This window comes from Camelus dromedarius, chromosome 6 (assembly GCF_036321535.1).
Source record: "Camelus dromedarius isolate mCamDro1 chromosome 6, mCamDro1.pat, whole genome shotgun sequence".
NCBI lineage: Eukaryota > Metazoa > Chordata > Mammalia > Artiodactyla > Camelidae > Camelus > Camelus dromedarius.
This window is the reverse complement of record NC_087441.1, coordinates 19,048,308-19,068,422: the sequence shown is the minus strand read 5'-3', so window position 1 is coordinate 19,068,422 and position 20,115 is coordinate 19,048,308. Positions and strand designations below refer to the sequence as shown.

The window sequence follows — 20,115 nt, the reverse complement described above, 5'->3', positions numbered from 1 at the left end:
CATCAAACATCTACCTGGCTATTTTCTCAAGGGTTTTTGGTATCAGAGTGACTGACTTACAGGGAAGGTACCTTTAGACAGAGACTAAGATCACTGTGAAATGGAGTTCTGGACTCTAGGGCTGTGTTGCTTCCTGTATTTAGTGAATTACATTTCACAGCTTTGTTGGTGTGGGTTCTGCTTTTCTTTCTGGAGCCAGTGGATTCGACCAGGTTAAGCACCTACCCTGCCCTAGCATGCCCTCCTTACCTAACTTAACTGTGTAGCAAATGTAATGAGTATTAAAGGGTCAGTTGCTGATTCCTTGGAAGAAATAAAACTTGTAGATCTCTGGGTAATAGGAACACTGAAAGTTCTCTCCATTCTCATGTCCTTTAGTGGTTGATTCACAGTTTCCTTGGATTGTTTGGCTACTCCCCCTTTGTAAAAACACTGATTAGAAAGGAGGCCTCGAGGACAGAAGGGACTTACTCTTTTTCCTTTTTCTTTTTTAAACAAAAAATGGTTTCTCTGAGAATCCTCTCCCCTGCCATGTAGTCCAAAACAGACTCTGGTATGGTACGTCTGTATCCATAAATTCCTACACATCCACATCTAACAGGGCTGCTGGACACAAAGGAAAAGTGTCCTGTTTAGGGAAGGAGTCCATCACTGTGTAAATAACCCCTGGGAGGGAAGGCATCTCATGCTTCTGTAAGGCTTAAGAAACCCTTTTTAGTATGATTATGAGAGCATTAAATACTCAGGGTACACTTTGAAGGCCAGGGCACTAGTGGGGAGAGGTGTTGAGAGTCAGCCTATACATATGGTGGGCTCCCTAGGCAGGGGTCCGAGGGGCCCATCCATGGGTAAGTGAAGGCCAAGGGGTGGAGGAGAGAAGCATCCTGAGACAGACTCTGTTTTCCTTATTATTTGGCCCAGGATAGGGACTGAGAACTTGTCTGTAGCTACAAAACAAAACAAAACAAATCGAGACTTTTGAATTCGGTGTGAGGATTTCATAATCATTCCTTTTTTCTGTTGCTCATGTTTGCTTTTACATAATAACAAATCTGTTTATGTCTGCAAAGGATTAGCAGTGGACCCTGCTTCTGGAGCAAAACTCAGACAAGGATTTACTAAATCTTCTAAAAAAGATTAACTCCTAGAGGCCAGGTAAGGAAAAAGAAATGCACCTCTAATCCAGGTGTTGCTCATCATCTAATGAGCATGTAAGAGAATGAATCCATAGCAGGCCAGTCGAAGAAGAATCGGGGCAAACCCTGGTTTGGGCTACTAAAATGCACACTCTTGAAACTTACCCTTTTGTTAAACATATGGTTTGAAATGATATTCAGTTTTTGTCTCTTGGATCTAACAGGAAAGAGAAATGATTCTTCATTTTGACCTGGAAGGCTACTGCTCTGTCCCTTTTCCCAAAGAAGGACAGTTCCCTAAGATTGACATTGAACAGGATTGCTATGAAATTGGAGACTTATTTGATACTGTGAATTATTTGTTATAACAATTAAAAATTTAAAGAGACGTATATTATTTAACGTTCTCAATGTGGAAACAGTGAAGTTCTAAAGTAAATGACTTTTCTTTCTGCTTTCAGGCCAGCTCCCTGAAGGTCACCAGGCTGGATGGCTGTGTACCCAGGAATGCCACCTAAGGGGAAGAAACAGGAGGTGTCTGTTTACATGCCCATGATTTTTCTAGAGACATCATGTAGAACAAGTAAAAACTGGCTTCAAATTTTCTTATCTACTGTATTCAAAATTCAAAAAAAATCCTTAAACAACACATCAAACTGTAACGATAGTGCTTGATTTAAAGATTCACTTGAAGCTTTTTAAAAAGTGGACATTTAATGGGCTTTTTAAGAAAATGTTCTTTTGATATTAGAACCATTAGTGAAACAGTCTTTGGAATACTAGAATTCTTACTTACTAGGAAAATCATTTTTTACTTAGCTTTATTCTACGTAATAGCTGTGAAATCTCAGCTTTGATATTTGCTTCTAATAAACATTAAACTGTAGTTAGTAACTACTCCTATTTTAAATGTCCATCTGTGTACCATGGACAATTGTCTCACATACACCAGTGCACACAGTTGGCTTTGGGGGAGACATTGCAGTGGAGGGAACAGGTTATAGTAACCTTCCCACCCTGTGGAAAGGATGCTTTTAGAGGCCTCGGGCCATTTATTATGGCTAAATCAGCAGTCAACTAATGGTTCATTTCACCACTGGTTTATGTACCTCTGTTGGGAGGTGGTGTCTCAACCTTTTTTTTCTATTGGTTATCTTATAAACTCTTTTTGTAGAGTCATTGAGACTTACAGCTTTTTAATCTAATAATTTCTATTTTTTTAATTAAACTCAAGGAATTTTATTTAGGAGTAAGTCTTTTTTTTTTTTTTTTTTCCTGTCTAAATTTAAGTACCTACTATGTGAAGTACAGCAAACATGGTATCTGAAAGTCTTATGATCTGTATTGGGGGACCAAATGCTATGTTTTATGCTCAGATAAATCAGGTATGTGCTCTGGAACTGACTGAAGACTCCTAAGCCATGTAAGAGTATTTGTGGAAGTATTTCTATAAATGGAATTTGGGAGGCTTTAGCTGAGGTGGGCCACTGCTCTGCCCCTCTCCGCATGCCCTGGGAGGTTGCCTTCCCTTGGAGAGGTAAGAGCGGATATGGGAACTGTCTCAGACATCCCAGCACAGTGGATTCCTGCTGACAAGGCAACTTATGTCCCTTTGTCTCATTTCTCCACGCCCCCCCAAGTGGAACTGTAGTTTAAGGATCCACCATGTCAGTTCCATACCTGCTACAACCCAGCCCCGCCCCGGGTGGCTTGTCTGCAGTGCCCTCCACCCTTTATGGTCATCAGCATCTCTGTTAAGGGCTTTCAGCCACAGTTTCTTGTATTTGGCTAACATGCTGCTTTAATGGGCAAACAAACTCAAGGCTTCTCTTTCTCTAGCCACTCTGGAGGTTAAAAAAAAAAAAAAAGCAAAAATAAACAGTATTACGGGGCATATTTTCTGAAGAAATCCCAATACTAATTTCTATTTGAACTAGAAATTAATGGTAAACACCACTGTGAAACTGGATCATGGCAGCCCATGTAGACTAGACTTCAGTAGCTAGTATTCTGACCTGTACATCTGGAATAAATGGCATGTCACTCTGGAAGGATTCATAATTTAGAAGTAAGTTCTTAGCACCGTGAATTTAATGGAAGCATGTAAGCGTCTACCTTAAATCATTATGATTTTACCCAGAAAAAAGGTAAGTTTCTAAGAGATATTGAATGGTCAGAATTGCAGTTTCTGTAGGGGATGTAATGACCAGGAGGGGGCAGGAGGGAGCCAGCCAAGGAGCTGGAAATGTTTTACATCTCAGTGTGGACAGTTCCACGGCGTGGCTGTACATAAGAACCAGTCAAGCCATATGCAGAATTTGTAGCGTTTATTATATGTAAGATATATCTTCATATAGAAAGCCTCTAAACACAAAAGACAAAGGAGCTTTAAAAAAAGGTTAGGTTTTGTATTTTAAAAACTCATTAGATACCAAATTCAAGAGAGAGATTATAGTTACATTGTAAAATGTTATCTTTTTTGAATAAAACTAATATTGACTTAAATGATGAATTTTAAAATGCAATTACTTATTGGTGATTAAAAATACTTAAGCAGAGTAGTATTTTAAGCCAGACAGAGCAAAGGAAATTCTTGTTTAATATATATATATATATATTTTTAATTCCAGTAATATTCTTAAATTCCTGTTAAAAATATAATCAATATTAAAGTCAGTAAAATGCTTGTTTTGACTGACGCCTGGATTATTTTACCACTTAACCTGGTTACACAGTGATTTTTTTTTCTGTCACACGTAACTGACAATCAGTTTAGTCTTTAAGATAAATGAAGTAAATGATAACTCACATTGTAGCATCCTGTGGAAAATATTCAAACTACATTTAAAATGCTTTTTTAAAATGGAGACGTCTATTATTCCACAAGAAATTGTTTCTGTAAAACTATAGGTTGGCTATGGCAATAGTAACTAAACTACATCCAACCCTGAAGGTAGAAAAATCCCTGAAAAGAAATACACAGCCTAGTTATAATATGCAATATAAAGGTTATTTTCTTATTTTAAAAATTCTCCCATTTTGGAGAAATCCGAACCTTTCCATAGTTCCCTTACTAGGCAGTGCCACATAAAGTTATTTAGTTAACATTATTATGATCATGGCTTACGATTAAATTCAATTTGACAAACACCTATATATAGCAGCCCTCGTATGGATGTCGGTTATGACAATTGCAGTTCCATTAAAGAATACTTGCTTATTAAATTTGGTACAAAGCATGAACACTCAGGACAGATTGGCACAATACATGCAGTTCGAGAACTCTCTTCGCTCAAGCCAGTTATCACTGAATAAGCCATAGTCCAGTCCTGTTTTCCAAATCTTTCCTTGTAGCATAACTGATATTTAAAATGCTTCTTAAAACATCTTCCAGAATGAGAAAGGTAAGCTTTCAAAACCAGTCATCTGAATGCATGGTGGAAATGAGGCAGGATGGCTGAGCCAGTGCCAGCCGGGAACACATGGGGGATGGGGGGGAGGGGGAGCTGGCCCAGGCTCATAGTGCTCATGGCTAGTGAGGGATCTTGTTGCTGCTGCCCCAGACAGCTTAGCCTGTGGGGCAGGGACTCCCCAGGCCCCAGGGTGAGAGTGCTATTCCCAAAGGCATTTTGGGTAGCAGGAGGGGGCAGCTGCCAGAAGCCCAACAGGGGGGAAAGGTCCAAAGAGGCAGGTATTGTTAGGTTCACAGCGTCTGCAGGCAGCTCCTTGGGCAGGCTGACTTTACCAGCACCTCCCTTGGCCAGATCAAAACCTGGGCTGAGCTTGTGAGGTGACTGAGGCTCTTGCAGAGGCAAGTCCTCAAGCAAATTGGTATTGCAGAATCCTTTAGTATCTGCTTTGAGGGGCAGGCTTGCAAGTGGGGAGTACGAGGTAGAACTGGTGTTGTACTTGTGATTCTGGAGGGGTGGGGGGGGAGAGCTGGGAGAGGCCACGGGGGGCAGGGGGGCCAGGAGCTCTGGCAGCGCCGGTACAGGCTGGGAGGTTGGCTCCGGGGGATTGTGGGTGTGGCTGTGTACCTCAGCTGGCAAGCTACTTGCAAGCCCGTTCTGTGCAGGAGCTCCTAAAGGGAAAGGAGACAGCGGGGCAGCCTTCAGTTGAAACTGGGGAGAGATGGAGTGGAAGGTGCTCAGAAGGTCTCCAGACTGCAGACTCTCCTTCATCAGCTCCTGTGAGTGTGTCTTCTTGGTATGTCGTGTGAGGTGGTCTTTGCGCCCAAATCTCTGTGCGCAGAACTGACACAGGAAGTCCTTGCAGCCTGTGTGGACCACCAGGTGGCGCCGCACGTCTTTCCGGGTGTAGAAGCATCTTTCACAGTGGTCGCACTGGTGCTTCTTTTCCTTGGTTCCACTAGGGGGCTTCTCCTCGGCGTGGGCTTTGAGGTGGTCCAGCAGCACCTCTGTGCTCCCCAGCTCCAGGGCACAGACCCCGCAGGTGAGGTCGCCGCTGCTGGCCGCGTGGAGGGCCAGGTGCCTCTTGTAGCCCAGCATGGTGTTGTACTTCTTCCCACACTCCTCACACCCAAAGGCCATTTTGTTGGGGTCGTGTGTTTGGAGGTGGTTTTTCAGGTGGTCTTTCCGGTTGAAGGTCTTCTCACAGTGAGCGCACTGGTGGGACTTCTGGGGTGAGTGGGTAGCCATGTGCCTAGGAGCAGAGGGAAACATGCCACAACAGACCCAGCTTTGTAAGAGCCGAAGAAAGGTGTAGCGACAACAGTAAAATGTTAACAGTAGTTCTCTCTAGGTGGTGGTATGTATATTTTAGTTTTAAAAAATACTTTTCTGTATTTTCCAGATTTTACACATAACCTTTGTATAAAAAAGGCCTACATGATGCAATTTTCACACCTATAAGGAATGTACTTTGAGAACATATTTTCCTTGTATATACAGATTTCTAAACAAATACAAGTATACAAATATTTTTAAATATAAGATCATAAAAAATACTTTTCAGGGAGGTGTATAAATGACCGTCCTATACTCTTTGAAAATTTCTGAATTTCCAAAAGTGATCCAATTTGCCTTCTATACAGAATCCCACACCCCCATCACCACCCCCACCATTGTTACTGTTCTTGCTCCTAATACAATTCCTGCTTGGTCCTGACTGAGACAAAAAGTTCAGGCCATAGATATAACGCTAAAAAGTCTATCCTTAACCTCAGAGAAAGTGTCTAATTGGACCCAGAAGGCCAATCTCACTACCTGTTCTGAGCCTTAGCCTCTTGCCTCCCATGAGATTACGCTTAAGTTTTGGATTCTTCCAGTTAATACTCTCCTATTGGCTGTCATTTCAGATGTGTCTCCAGTTCTTCAAATCCCTCTTAGACACTTTCAACTCGCTTCCTAAAGGTCATTGGTAATTTCATTGGCAAAAGGACTTTTTCTAGAAGGACTAAGCTGCTCCTCCAGGACACCACGTGCTTTGTACCTGTCTTACCTGTTTGTAAGGCAACAGCTAAGACAGGTACAAACAACACTGAGGAACAGAGGCCAATGCAGTGAGTATCTGGGGGATCTGAAGTGGTGCTGGTCTGAGTTCTGGATGTATTTAAATGCGGTCAGGTTATAGAAAGGGTTTCTACAGCCTGCTAGAGGGCAAATAACCATGTTCTCCCACGAGATATTCACAGATACAGCATCTGGAATAGATGTGAGAAGGGACTGGTTTATAAATTTGGCATTTAGACAATATTCTTTCTATTTGGTCCAGCACTCGCGTGACTAGGACCCCAAAGCTTGGTTCTGGATCTTCTATTCTTGCCTCTCTCCTCCTGTTTCTTTGCGGCAGGTTCTTATCTGATTAGATTGCATTTATCACACAAGTGTAGATCAATGCCAAGTTTACAGCTCTGGACCTGGCCTTTCCCACCCACGCCATCCTGCCCTGATCTTGTACGTCCGTGAGATGGGCAGAGGCTGACACCGCTCGCACCTGAGCAGTCGTAACACCGCTCTTCACATTTCACCAGTTCCCATCGCTCTGAGTATTCTGACTCTTTCCTTTGCCTGGCATCCAAGTCTTCTCCTTTTAATTTATCCCTCACTTGCTCAGGCAGCAGTCCCAATCCAGCATGTGGTCATCTTATAGCTGAAATTACTTCCTCATCTTGTTTCCCTCCCTCAGCTTCTCTTCTTACCTCATGACCCAAGAAGCCACCAGTTTCAGTCTGGCCTATGGTCAACACCAAATAACACCACCTTTGGGTGTCACCTGGACCATGTCAATGATCTGAGAATTTCTCTGGGGTAACTGCTGACAGGAAGACTCCCAACCAACCAGGGACTCTGTCTGCCTTGCCAAGTCATCTATTCCTGCCCTTTGCCGTCTCCATCTGACTGCTTTCATCGTTTGCTGCATTAGGTCCCATGTTCTCTTTCCTAGTTAAGCAAGTTGGTTATTTTCTTCTTCAATCTCTGCTTATAAAGTGGAGCTTAAGTTGCAACTGAGGGAAATGGATGGATGCTACCCTTTAAAAAAAAAAACAAAAAAACCCAAAAAGACCCTAAAGCATCCTGCCACCTCACTCTTCTATTCTTTATCAGATCACTGCTTCAGGCCAGAGGCAAGAAACGGCTGCTGAGGCAGGGAAGGCGGTTCTTGCACAAAGTACACTGCTTCCCTTTTTTACCTCACTTCACACCCTTAGCTGAACAAGCTGCTTCCCTTGCTCAGAACCACCACCTCCTAAATATTGCTTAAGATACCATCTTCAGTGCGGTTTACCACAGTAATCCCACCTAATTCCTGCCATTCCAATAATCTGTTAGCTCCACTGTCTCTTCCAAGTATTCATCTCCTATATGTGTTTCAGTCTTTACCTACAGTTATAATATCCTCATTGTGGCTTAACTGCAGCTAACGCTGCTTTTGGTGTTCAAGCAAGGATAATTACTGTGTACACATAAGAACCTTGTTGCAAAACAGGAAGCCTTTGCAACAAAATTGGTGCACACAGTAGGCACTCAATACTTAACGTTTATGGCAACTTGAGATTGGCTGGTGTACAGGACACATTTGATTTTAAGCATTTATAGGCTTATTTTAAAAAATCACCTTATTATATTATATTTTCTATAACAGTGCTACTCTTAAGGGCCAGGAACATAACTTATCTCTCTCTCTCAAGTGCTTTCCTAAAGGGGCACTCCAGGATCTAATAATAATGTGGTTTGTGCTCATACCACTCAAATGGAAATTCTTGCTAAATTCTGACTCTCACCTATGCATTTATATGTAGTTTAAAAGTTAAAGTTTATTTCATGAAGACTAGAGGCAAGAGACGTATTTTCGGATGTCAAGTCTCAAAAGAGGCATGTATGATTGGGAGTTCTGTGCGTACAGCTCTAAGGGTACCACGTACACAGCACATGGCCTTCACTGTCAGAGTGTTGTGCAACTTACTGATTTTGAGTATACGTCGTCTTTTCTATGATATAAAAATTCTTTACAGGCAGAAGCTACATGTAATATTTATTTCCCTCATGGAAGTGAGTACCTCATAGGCACTCAAGAAATAACTCAGACTAAATGGACCTATCTCCTAAAAGAGTAGTTTTTATCCTTTGTCGTATCATGGATGCCTTTGAAAATCTGATTAAATGCTCATACTCAACATCTGTATACCCAACAGAATTCCACCTGTTAGGGTGGCTTTTAGACCCAAGTTGAAAAACTTGGGAAAGCTGGCACTCAGAGGTGATCCTTCCTCCACCCTGACTCTCAGGACCTGGACAAGCCCCCGATATACAATCCCTAGCCAATTACAGCAGACTGCACATCAGCCCACTTGCCTCTTCTCTCTTCTCCAAATTACTACCAGAGCCATCTTTCTAACATCCTACTCAAATCAGGTTTTTCAGTTCTTAGACTTACGAGAAAAAAACAAACCCTTTAGGGCAGTAGACAAGGCCTGTCTTGAGCCACTTCCGTCTTGCTTACATTTTGAGCCTCACCCCGTTCCTCTTCCAACACCACCCTCTGTCCACATGTGCTTTAAGGCCAAAGCTGAGGGCTTTCCCAGAACCTCCTCTCTGTCTGCCTCCCGTTCATTGTTTATGTCACAGCTAAAGATGGCACCTTTCTGAGCTGCCTCCCCAGGTCTCATCAGGCCGTGGAGAACAACTTCCTCCACCTGCCTAGCTCTGTCAGATTGCATCCTAATTGTGTTTGCATGACTATCTCCCCAGCCACGTGTCTTCTCATCTTTCTGTCCTTAGGCCTGGCTTAGTGTAGGAACACAAGAAGTACTTCTTGAAAAAGTGAACTGGACACTGCAGAGCACAACTGTCATACAGAAAGAACTAGAGTAATCACTGGGGATACAGCCTTAAAGGCGGAAATGCCTCCACACTCTGCATCCCTTTCCCCTGGCAGTGTTTGCTCTGAGGGCTAGCAAAGCCTTTTAAAGGTATGTGTTAAAAAGGACATACCTTTTCTAAAGCCTCTCACCTCATTAATTTATATCTGGAAATGAAGGCTTTGCCACAGTCTGGCTGCAAGCACTTGTAGGGTCGCTCCCTGGAGTGGGAATAATTGTGGATAGTGAACTTCTCCAGGGTGAGGAACGTCTTGCCACATAATTGGCAGGGGTACGTGGCCATGGGCTTTGTCTCTCACACCTTCCTTTTCAGATGCGCTGACCAAATACTGTGCCATTTAAGTACAAATAGAAGGATGGTGCTGAGCACATCGGCAAAGCCACAGCAGCTGAACTCCAGGCCAGAGAGGAGGCAGCGTTGTGGTCCTGGACCTGGTTCTACCCAGACATGGGCCTCTCAGTTACCACTAGCTCTGCTTGCTGCTTCCCACATCCCAACTTCCATGCAGTCTCGGGCTGAGAGGGGAAAGTCTGAGGCACAGATGAGGTTCCAGGAGCAGAAAGGCAAACCGCATCACTAGCGCTGGGGCATGTCCTGGATCCCCGGGCTATCTGCGGAGAGAAGAGGAACAGTTTCTTGCTTTAGCCACTTGAAAACAGCGCTTTTCCTCCCCCCCACCAGTTCAGCATCAACGCGCTCCTTCACATGGCTCTAACGCAACACGACTCCCCATCCTCCCGGTGTGCTGTAAGAGGTCCTTCTGCATTCGGATCCACCTGTCTGTGCTTCTCCTGAGTGGCAGGAGTCAGGTGCACAGTGTTTTGATGGAGGACAAAGCACACTTTCCCTTATGACAGAGACACCTGTTTTCATGGACTCAGTATTATCTACTCCAAACCATGACTTCAGGTCTATGTGAGGTTCAATCTGCCAATTCAAAGAAAAAAAAAAAAAAAACAAAAAACTCCCCAGTGTGTTTGAGTGCTTTACTGGTACAGAAACAAAAACCATCCCTGCTTATTCAAACCACTCCTCTTCACTCATTGAAGGCAGAACATAAGCTGTTTATCACACCTGTTTAAACTTCCAGGGGATGAGATGAAATAATTTGTATACATCTAAGTTAATTTGTAAGGTCACCATGCAGAAGGACTCAAGTCTATGATGTAAACAGAGTGGGAATAAAACTGGTTTAATTCACTGATGTGGTGCCTTTGGAGGGAACACAAGAGATTCCCATGGAGGGAGACAGAAGTGACGGCTCAGACAAAGCTCAGGCTGCATTTAAATGTGCAGGCACCACCCTCGAGTAAATTGTTCTGCTCATCTTTCCCCCTTTTGTTTATGGGAACATTTCCTCATTCTCCAGCCCCACCCTGGGGGGCCAGCGACCTGCAGGACGGCCACTTCTAGGACACGAGCTTACTGCCTCAACCTCAACCTGACTCAAACCCCAGTTCTTAACTGCCCTCCAACCCAGGCAAAGTCACCCAAGTCCAGGCTCTTTTTCTACTAACAGACCAGTTTGTTTGGAAGCCTTAAGAGTCTGAGGCAGCAACATGGACAACAGAGAAAAGGCTGGCTGTCTAGAGTCCTGTGCTCTTCTAGAGAGAGTAATTTTCAGACAGTGGACGTTAACCTTTCAAGTGCCAATACTTAAAAAAAATTAGCGTACTCTATGCTTACATTAAACACACTGGAGTAGCTTTTGTACACAGGCCAGCCTCTGTGAACTTTGTCAAGTGAGCAGGGCACTCATGGTAACCTGACCAATCAGAGCAGGTCTTCAAAGCGTCGGTTCCCTGCAGCCATTCATTTATTGCCAAGTCGTTCAGAGCTGCTCTTTATTGTTAAAAAGTTAATTTTTACTTACCTTTTCAGTTACTTTCAGATCAGAAAGTTGGAGTCTAGCTAGATGAAATTTTATTATAATAATAGTTCAGGCACCTTTAAATGTATCAGGACACAGCACATGCACATAGACAAGCACACATTCCTTTTTTAAGGGGCAAAGATTGCAGGAAACTTCTTATGTTCCTCTTCAATTAGCTCAGATGTTTTTAGTGTCTGGTCAGAGTTCACACGGAGCCGGCCCCAGGCAGATACCCCTCACTATCCTGCCCCACCTGCTTGGAACCTTCAGAGCTGACGTGCGCACTTTGACCTGAAGCTTCAAGCACTGATCCAAAGCCGGGGACATGGGTGTTCTCAGCCAACATCTTGGCACCAAACCTCCTTTCTGATGGCAGCATGCACAGACCTTATTCCTCTGTGACCAAGTATGACTTGAACTGAACCCTCGTCCTGGCTCTGTCCAAACCCCTCTCCCCCAACTCCTCGTTCCCTCGCCCTGTGCCAGTTCTCTCCCGAGGCTCGGCCTCATTTGAGGCATCCCAACCACCCTGGCCACAAACGAAATAATTCCTTCCAGGAATTCTATCCCGTGTGGCCGAGTTTTTGCTGCCAGGTCTCATGATGTGTCCTACTTCTCATCCAGCCTAAGTCTGGCCGTAATACTGGCCCAGCTATAAAAGGCGGAGAATTTATCATCATCATTAAATGTACTCATTCACTTGAAGTTGCTGTGTTTTTTCCAGGTCTATTTAAAAAGATTAAAATGTGCACACAGTATGAAGTTTGAAATTCATCTTTTCCTTGTTCTCTTTAGAGCTGAACTCAAAAGAGCACTAGTCACTCAGGAGGAGGGAGGAGCTGGCCTGCTGGTGAGGACTATGTTTTTCTCACCGACACCAATCCCCTGCATAGACCCTTTAAATTCATTCTCCCCAGCTCTTGCTTTAGGAGAGATGACCAGCGTGCCCAACAGGACTCTCTGTGATGGAAATGGGTGGCTACTGAACACTCAAAACGTGACACTGAGAAACGGACATTTTTACGTTATTTAACCTTAAAGAGCCACATGAGGCTAGTGGCTGCTGCACAGGAAGGTACAGGCGGAATCTTAGCTTCATGTCAAGAGAGGCAAGGCTCTGCTTTTCTTCAGACACAGCTATGCTGCTGAATGGCCTCAGGTGTTTCCCTGAAGCACAGGAGGTATTCACGTAGGTCCAGTCACTGGTTTCATGAATACAGTACTAAGGTTCCCTAGTTCAAATTCCAGCTTACCCACTGGTTAGCTATGTCCTGAGGTTCAGTTTCCTCATTTGTGGTATCTATCTGATGCGTGACAATGGGCTGACGGGGACAACCTACTGAAACAAGATGGAGTAGAAGGCACCCTGTTATCTAAAAACACATCACATGAATACATGGTAACGTCTATAAACATTGAGATTAAAAGTAGAAACCATCAGCTGCAAACTGGCACGTGGTTCTAACCACTCAGCAATGGAGATGATGGAAAAAAGACAGAGGTTCTCTCCTATGTATAATTCACCATCCATCACTCATAGTGGGAGGAGCCAGAAGTCTGGAGTATACACATGTTCACACACAGAGAAAGGACCCGTGAGGCTGTAAGTAAAAATTAGCCCGCGTTCTTTGTTTCCCAACAGCTATCAACTTTGATTGATTACCAACACACCAAGAATACAAAGGGAAAACAAGATTTGTTCAGTTAAAGAAAAGAGTACCTGCCCTTTAGCACTGAATAGACTTTTCCCAGATCCCAGCCACTTTTCTAGACCCAGGAGTCCAACAGTCCATGTTTCATCATGATCTACATTTCCCTTGGGCCTTCAAAGATGGTGGGTGTATAATCAGGGAGTTTTAGACATGGTTATGTTGTGTTTAAGTGTGAGACAATTCCTCCACCTCTTTCCCCATTAAACTTCCAAACAACATCAACAACAAAACATTAAGTCACTTAAACATTTTTACACTTATTTAACTTACTGCATGAATGTCTCTGCCCAAGACTTTTATCTTTTTGAGTTTTAGGTCTCTGTGTTAAATATACCTAGTCTAGCACTAAGTGCAAAGCTGGTCCTCAAATGTTAAACTGAATTAACTTATGATAGTAAACATTCCTTAATTTCTTCAGGAAGGCTTTTTAAAAATGATGTTCAAATTCACAAACAGTTACATTTCATTCACCATAACGGTGTATTTCATTAATGTGGATCTTCAAACATAAATATTTGTACTGTTTTCATGATATAATCACAAACTTCTATAAACATGGTCTTTCCCAACAGATTATAAATTCATTGTGGCTGAGGATCAAAGCCCAGCTATTTTTAAAAAATAAACCGTGTGGATGATACATCTCCCATCACCGTGTGCTTGACCAGTACTGGCTGGCCGCTGCTGATTCCAATCTTTGGTTGAAACCTGATGAGCTTTCTGGCCACATCCTTAAAACAGACTTGTGATTAACTTTCTATTATTTGGCAAACCGCCAACAATCCTAACCGAGACCTGACAAAGGGATGGCCCTGATGATAATCAGTCTGTTCTGTGACCTGACGTACAGATTGCATTCGAGTCTTAAATACGGTAATATTTCAACACCTGTCACCCTGGAAAGATAGTAAGTCTTCCCCCAAAACATCTCAGGACATAATTTTCAATCCCCTTGGTTCTAAAAATACTGAGTGAGTGATACAGATCTGCCAGTATGCCAAAGAAGGCTTGTGCCATCTGCTTCATTCTGTTCATGCTGATTATTTTGGGGATGAGAGAGGATCAGATTGGAATAAGAACATATATATATGGCAACAGCCAGGAAGGACTGTGTTCCCTGAGGGCTGGTGGTATACGTCGGTACAGGGAGAGGTCTGAGCACAAGTGCAGTGCCAGGACGTCCCCGGTGCTGCGTAACACAATCATCCAATGGGGGACAAATGTTTTACAACATTCTCAAAATAAACTATGACTTCTGGCTTCTATTTCCATTGTCCCCAGTGACACAATGCAAGGCCCATTTCTGAGAGGAAATTGAATTTCCATTTTTAGTCTTCCAACACGGATACTCTAAGTTCTTTTTTTGACTCCATTCATCACCACTCCTTGTGGATAAGAAGGTCCTCCAAACGTTTCTTTCTCTCTCATACTCCCCAAACCTGGGGTTTCTTTTATGTGTATGTGTTAAGGCCAATTTAAAAAGGGTCTCTAACAAGGTTGTTTCTTTTCATACTCACGAAATATGTAACAGCTAATCATGGAGCAGGGTAGGTGGAAATTCATTATTTGGCTCCAAGAGGCTTCTAGAGAGGGTGCTCCCTCAATATCTGAAGGACTCCAGTAGCAAGTCTCTATCATCAACGAAAAAAACTGTCCAGACACATTAGCAGGAGAAAGAAGGTACGCAGACCTCCAGGTGGGTGCTATTGCTTATTTTTTTATCATGCACACGCACCGTCAAGTTTCTTAGGTGTCGCATCTGGGCAGGCGTGACATCAGAAGAGTTGGAGCTCACTATGTGCCTACTCAGCAAAAGAGGTGCTCCTGCGGCTGGACTCATCACCTGGTTGAGGGTGACAGACCAGATGGCTGTGGCTGGATTTGCAGCCTTAACTGAGAGCAGGAGTTCATAACTGGGGCGAAGGCAGAGCTTCCAGGGCCCATGGCTGTGAATTCTCTAAACTTCTATGCAAAATGAGGAGCCATGCGTACTGGAATTCTTATGAGGAGAGGGATCACAGCTTTCTTCAGACTCTCCGAGGGGCCCTAGATTTAAACAGGTTAAAGGACACTGACTCAGATGAAAAAAGAGAAAACCCCTCTCGGTGCTGCCCACTCGGGTTTACTCCTCACAAAATCACTGACATTTCCTGAGCCTTGAGCCATATATTTTGTGCCTCAATCACTGCATTTTATCAGGTTAAAGTAAAAAAGAAGGGTCTATAATACTGTTCTTTGGAAATTCAAGCAGTAAACAACTTGTACAAATTTCATTTCAAATAGGGGTACAGATGATCACTCAGTAGATCCTATCGTGTAAGGCAGGCCCGCCTTATGACTAGAGGGCAGACTGCCCTCAAAATCATAGGGACTCATTCGCCAGCATCTTTAAAAATCCTTCATTAAAGTGTGAGTGTGTGTCCTCAATAAAGTACTGATACTGTCATGAAAACCCCTAACACCTGAGCTGACACATCACTTGGAGGAAGGCTCTCGCCTACAACGAACTGTCAGGCTGGATCCACAATGCCTGTCACCCAGCCGTCTGCAGGCCCCTCTCCCGCGGCGGCCCAAAGGCACCCAAGGCCGCACATCCGTCTCCCTGCTATTTCCTTAATGCGCCACCTCCTCTAGCTCCTGTGTTTTCCACACGATGCACCTTCCAGGACTGTCCTGCCACCCCTCGCCCACCTGGCCAGCTCCTACTTCTCCCTGTCTCTCCTGGGCAGAAGAGTGAGCTCCTTTCACACATGGTAAGATGGTCAGACAGGGAGACCACTGAGGAAGTGATCATAATAGTGCAGGTGAGACCCAGGGCCTTGGGCGAAGGTGGTGGGGTGAGGGGGTAGAAACACAGCACTGAAAACCATGGTTAAATCACAAAGAGAAAAATGTGTCTGGTGAGAAACTACCTCCACGAAAGGTCCTTCTGTGCTGCCTCCAGAACGATTTACTCAACACCTGACAGGTCCTCCTTAACACGTTTGAAACAACTCGCTCTGGCTCTCAGTGGAGGGAAGCACCGACTGACCCTGCCCCTCTCTTCTGCCCTGGGGGGCGCCCCGCCTCCCTGCCTGCTGAGCAATCAGGTTTGCTGCCTACTGACTCTTGACTGTCATCTCGAGAGACTTAATTTTGCTAACCCAGTAATTAAGCTCTTATTTTCTTAGAAACGACGCCTAAAATAAGCAAGAAAGCCAAAATGAATTGTTTAATATTCAGAGAGAAAATTAATGAGAAAACTGTCCAGCTGATTATACCACAGCTTTAGAAAATCAAATCTATGCACTAGACTTAGAAAATCTGACAGAGGACAGGGTGCTAACCATCTATTCACAAACAGCATGAGTAATATCTAGTTAAAGATGATGAACTGAATAAAAGTACACAGCTCCAATCTCTCCTGAACTCTGCTAACACAATATTAATGAGATTTTTCAAAAACACAGCCTAGGGTAACAGGGAAGGAGAAAACAGCGACAAAGCTTTGGGAGCTGGAAAGCAGGTAAACACGCAGCAAGTGACCTTGGAGTCCTGAGGACGCTGGATTCCAGGTCAGTAACTAGAAACCACGGAGCAACCTGATGTACCCTGCGGAACCCATCAAAAGTCTAAAATTCTGCACTAGGTACTTCTGGAAGTGGGGATGAAAGAGGGTATAGAAACAGGAAGAGTGGCTTCAAGTCTGTCAGCGCATTCATCACTCTGACCCCCGCTGACAGGGGGTGTGAGGAGGGGGTACCTCGCCAAAGCAGGGGGAATCAAGTGGAAGCCTGCACACTCCCCCTATTCGGCCAGGAGAACAATGGCAACCAGGCCCATTATACTCTCCAGGGCAGGAGACTGAAGGAGTCCTCCCTGGGAAAGCTGGCCAGCCCAAGAGAAAAGAGCTAACGACAAGGACAAATGGCAGTCCTGAAGGGTTTACCCATATTTCCCTACAGCGAAGCCCCTGCTGACAGGCCCTCAATAAGTATACAAAGCTTCCATCAGCTTTTTGACGGCTCCACTCATAAGTCAGTAAGCAGCGAGGATCACCAGAAATCAGAAGCAAGCATCTAATAGGAAAAAAACAACACAGAACAAATAGAGAAAAAGCAGTGAGGATAAAGAAGAAGTAAAAAAAGATTGTGAGGGAAAAAAAAAACCTTCAAAAACAACTATCATTAATATCCTAGCAAGAATCGAGACATCCCTAAGAGAACAGGATTTTTAAAACAGAAAACAACAACAACAAAGACAGTGGCAGGTACAGGACCCCAGGGGCAGGCACTTGCTGGGGAAGCATCTAGGAATCTACAGTTCTAATAAACTCTCTTGGTGATGCTTTGGCAGCTTTACGTCTGCCAATGTGGCTTCTTTTGAAGGGACCTGCTATTTTTACATCTTTGCTAGTCCTAATGCTCACTAGTGATTAGCATCATGAAGCAACCTTTCATAGCACAGCTAATACAACCCAGAGACTAATTAACAGTAAAATCATTCATAGGTTAAGTGGTTAAAATGTGCGTCATTAGACTAAGAAGCAGGAAAGCAGACAACTTTAAAGCTATGAAAGTTTACTATCTTCATCATATGAAAAAGGTTATCACTGCTTCTTGTTAAATATTTGTACTAGAATTTGTGAACCATACAATAAAGCAATAAAAAGAAATGAAAGACATAAAATTGGAATGGAATAAATCTTTCATCATTTACAGAGGTTATCTACATTGAAATCTCCAAAGAATCCACACATAGAATATTAGAATTAGAAAGTTTGGCAAGGTGTTATAAAAGTTAACATACAAAATCAACTGCATTTCTAAATGCCAGCAAACAGAAGTATAGCTTAAAATTAGCCACAAAGTAAAGATATCTAAGAATAAATCTAACCACAGACACATAAAATATTTATGGAGAAATTATAGAACTGTACTGAAAGACATAAAAAACCTGAATAAATGGAGAAATATACCATGTTCATGAATAGGGAACTAGAGACAGAAAGAATTATTGTAATATTGTCAGTTCTCTCCATCTTAGTATACTGATTCAATAAATTCCTAATAAAAATCCACAAGGTTCTTTGTTACAACTTGACAAGATCATTCTAAATTTTATATGGAAAAGTCAAGAATAGCTAAGACTTTCCCAGTTCTACTGGATCACTTTCATCATCATACAGAATATGCTTTCTCCCAAAGAAGAAAAAGTGAAAGATAACAAATAAAAGACATTTTTAAAAAGCTATAGTAATTAAGGCAGTATGATACAGGCACATGATTAGACAAGTGGACCAATGGAGTAGAATGAATAGCCGAGAAACAGACCCACTTTTGTATGGAAACTTAACATATGACAGGGCTGGAACGGCTGGAAAGGATGGATTACTCAATAACTGGTTATCCAAATGAAAAATAAGAAAACTGGGTTCCTACCATACATCATATACAAAATTAATTCCAGACAGATTACAGGCTTAATGTTTAAAACAAAACTTTAAACATTTAGGCAAGAACAAAAAAATAAGAAGGCACTTCACAGAAGAGGAAGCTCAAATAGCCAACAAACAAATGAAAATGTGCACAGTTTTATCCAGGTTAGATCTCTTGGTCCATCATTAAAATCACTTCCCTTGTATTTTTTACTGTGAGTCTTCCCTCTTCCTTGTACCCAACTGGCAAAATTTCAATCGTGGTTAATTTATGTACTGCCTGACCAACCCCAGCCCTACCCCTGGCTCTCCTTATGCCTCCTTTCCCTCCTTTTTTTTTTTCTCTTGTGTCATGCACTCATCACATCTGCCATATTCTGTTTTATTTCTTAACAACCTCCCATCCACACAAACACACATAGTGGAATGAAATTATATTTTAAAACCAATCGGATTGGCAAAAATTAGAAAGCTAGGCAAGATCAAGTAACGCCTGAAAGGAAAACAGGAAAAACCAAGTAATGCCCAGTGGAATGGAGAGAGGTAATACACAAGACTGGAGTCAGGACATGTGCATTCTAAGATGCTCTTCCATTAAGATATGATACAATTAAATTGCTCTATAAAGACTTGTGCATAAAAAAAAGTGAAAATAATCATTGAACCTCAAGGTGACAATGAAATATGGTTGTCAAAGGAATAATTACCTCTTGCTTGGGAGATCAAGAGAGGTTTCATGGAGTAGCCAAAGTTAAAGCTAAGCCTGCAAGTTCACCCAGTGTTCAAGAGGAGATGATCTATTTCAGGCCAAGGGAATTAATCAACACAAGGTACTTGAAAATAAGTATTTAAGTGCGACTGAATATGGACGTAATCCTGGGGGCACCATGGACAAACAGGCTGTAGAGACGGGCAGAGACCAAACTGTGAAGTGTCAGTGATGCATTGCTCTGCTGTACTAGGAGGTGGGCTTTTCTGCTGTCCTATTTTCACAGGCTGATTAACCTATTTAGTCAAGGGCAGCCACCAACTCCGGGGTTGATGGGGAGGGAGAGTAGGGGAGGTGGGGAGAGAGGTGGGAAAACACCACAAAACACTGTCTCAACAGGAACAGGAGGAAGCGACAGAAAAGGCGTAAGTACAGGAATCTAAGCCTCAAAGAGCCACAGAAGACCGAGAGGAGCCAAACTATAAGGGGCAGGGACGACCCAGGACTGGTGGCCAGGGAGCCAGGCAACAGGAATCCACTACAGAGTCCTCCCTTATCCATGGGGGTATGTTCCAAGACCCCCAGTGGATGCCCGAAACCACAGACATTACCAAACCCTATGTATACTATGGTTTTTTCCTATACATGTAGACCTATGATAAAGGTTAATTTTTAAATTAGGCATAGCCAGAGATCAACAACAACAATAAAAAAAATAGAACAATTATAACAATACACTGTAATAAAAGTTATGTGAATGTGGTGTCTCCCTCAGAATATCTGATGGTACAAATTTAATGCCTTTTCCGCCATAAGCGCCATCACACATTGTGGCCATAAGGTTTGTGGTTTGAAATGCGTGACAGCAAAACTAGCACAAATTTCTTTTTTCTTCTTCACAATTTCACTGATAGAAGATTCATTCTT

General features: G+C 43.0%; 2 protein-coding genes across 6 annotated transcripts in view; one reads left to right on the top strand and one right to left on the bottom strand.

Annotated features, from left to right (window-relative positions):
- ZC2HC1B (zinc finger C2HC-type containing 1B) overlaps window positions 1-2,410 on the top strand; it is a 33,867-nt gene extending 31,457 nt beyond the window's left edge. The window contains exon 9 of the mRNA XM_064486422.1: window positions 1,071-2,410. Coding sequence (XP_064342492.1) covers window positions 1,071-1,141 — 71 coding nt within the window. The 3' untranslated portion in view covers window positions 1,142-2,410. The remainder of the gene's footprint in view (window positions 1-1,070) is intronic.
- A 1,036-nt stretch (window positions 2,411-3,446) lies between these two features.
- The window catches only part of PLAGL1 (PLAG1 like zinc finger 1), a 97,549-nt gene continuing 80,880 nt past the window's right edge, over window positions 3,447-20,115 (bottom strand). For 4 of the 5 annotated variants that reach the window (XM_064486631.1, XM_064486632.1, XM_064486630.1 and 1 more), the window contains 2 exons: window positions 9,609-10,089; window positions 3,447-5,798 (listed from right to left, as the gene is read on the bottom strand). In XM_064486631.1, the coding sequence (XP_064342701.1) occupies window positions 4,559-5,798; window positions 9,609-9,760 (1,392 nt within the window). In that variant the 5' untranslated portion in view covers window positions 9,761-10,089 and the 3' untranslated portion in view covers window positions 3,447-4,558. The remainder of the gene's footprint in view (window positions 5,799-9,608; window positions 10,090-20,115) is intronic. The other variant, XM_064486633.1, reaches the window with a different exon arrangement.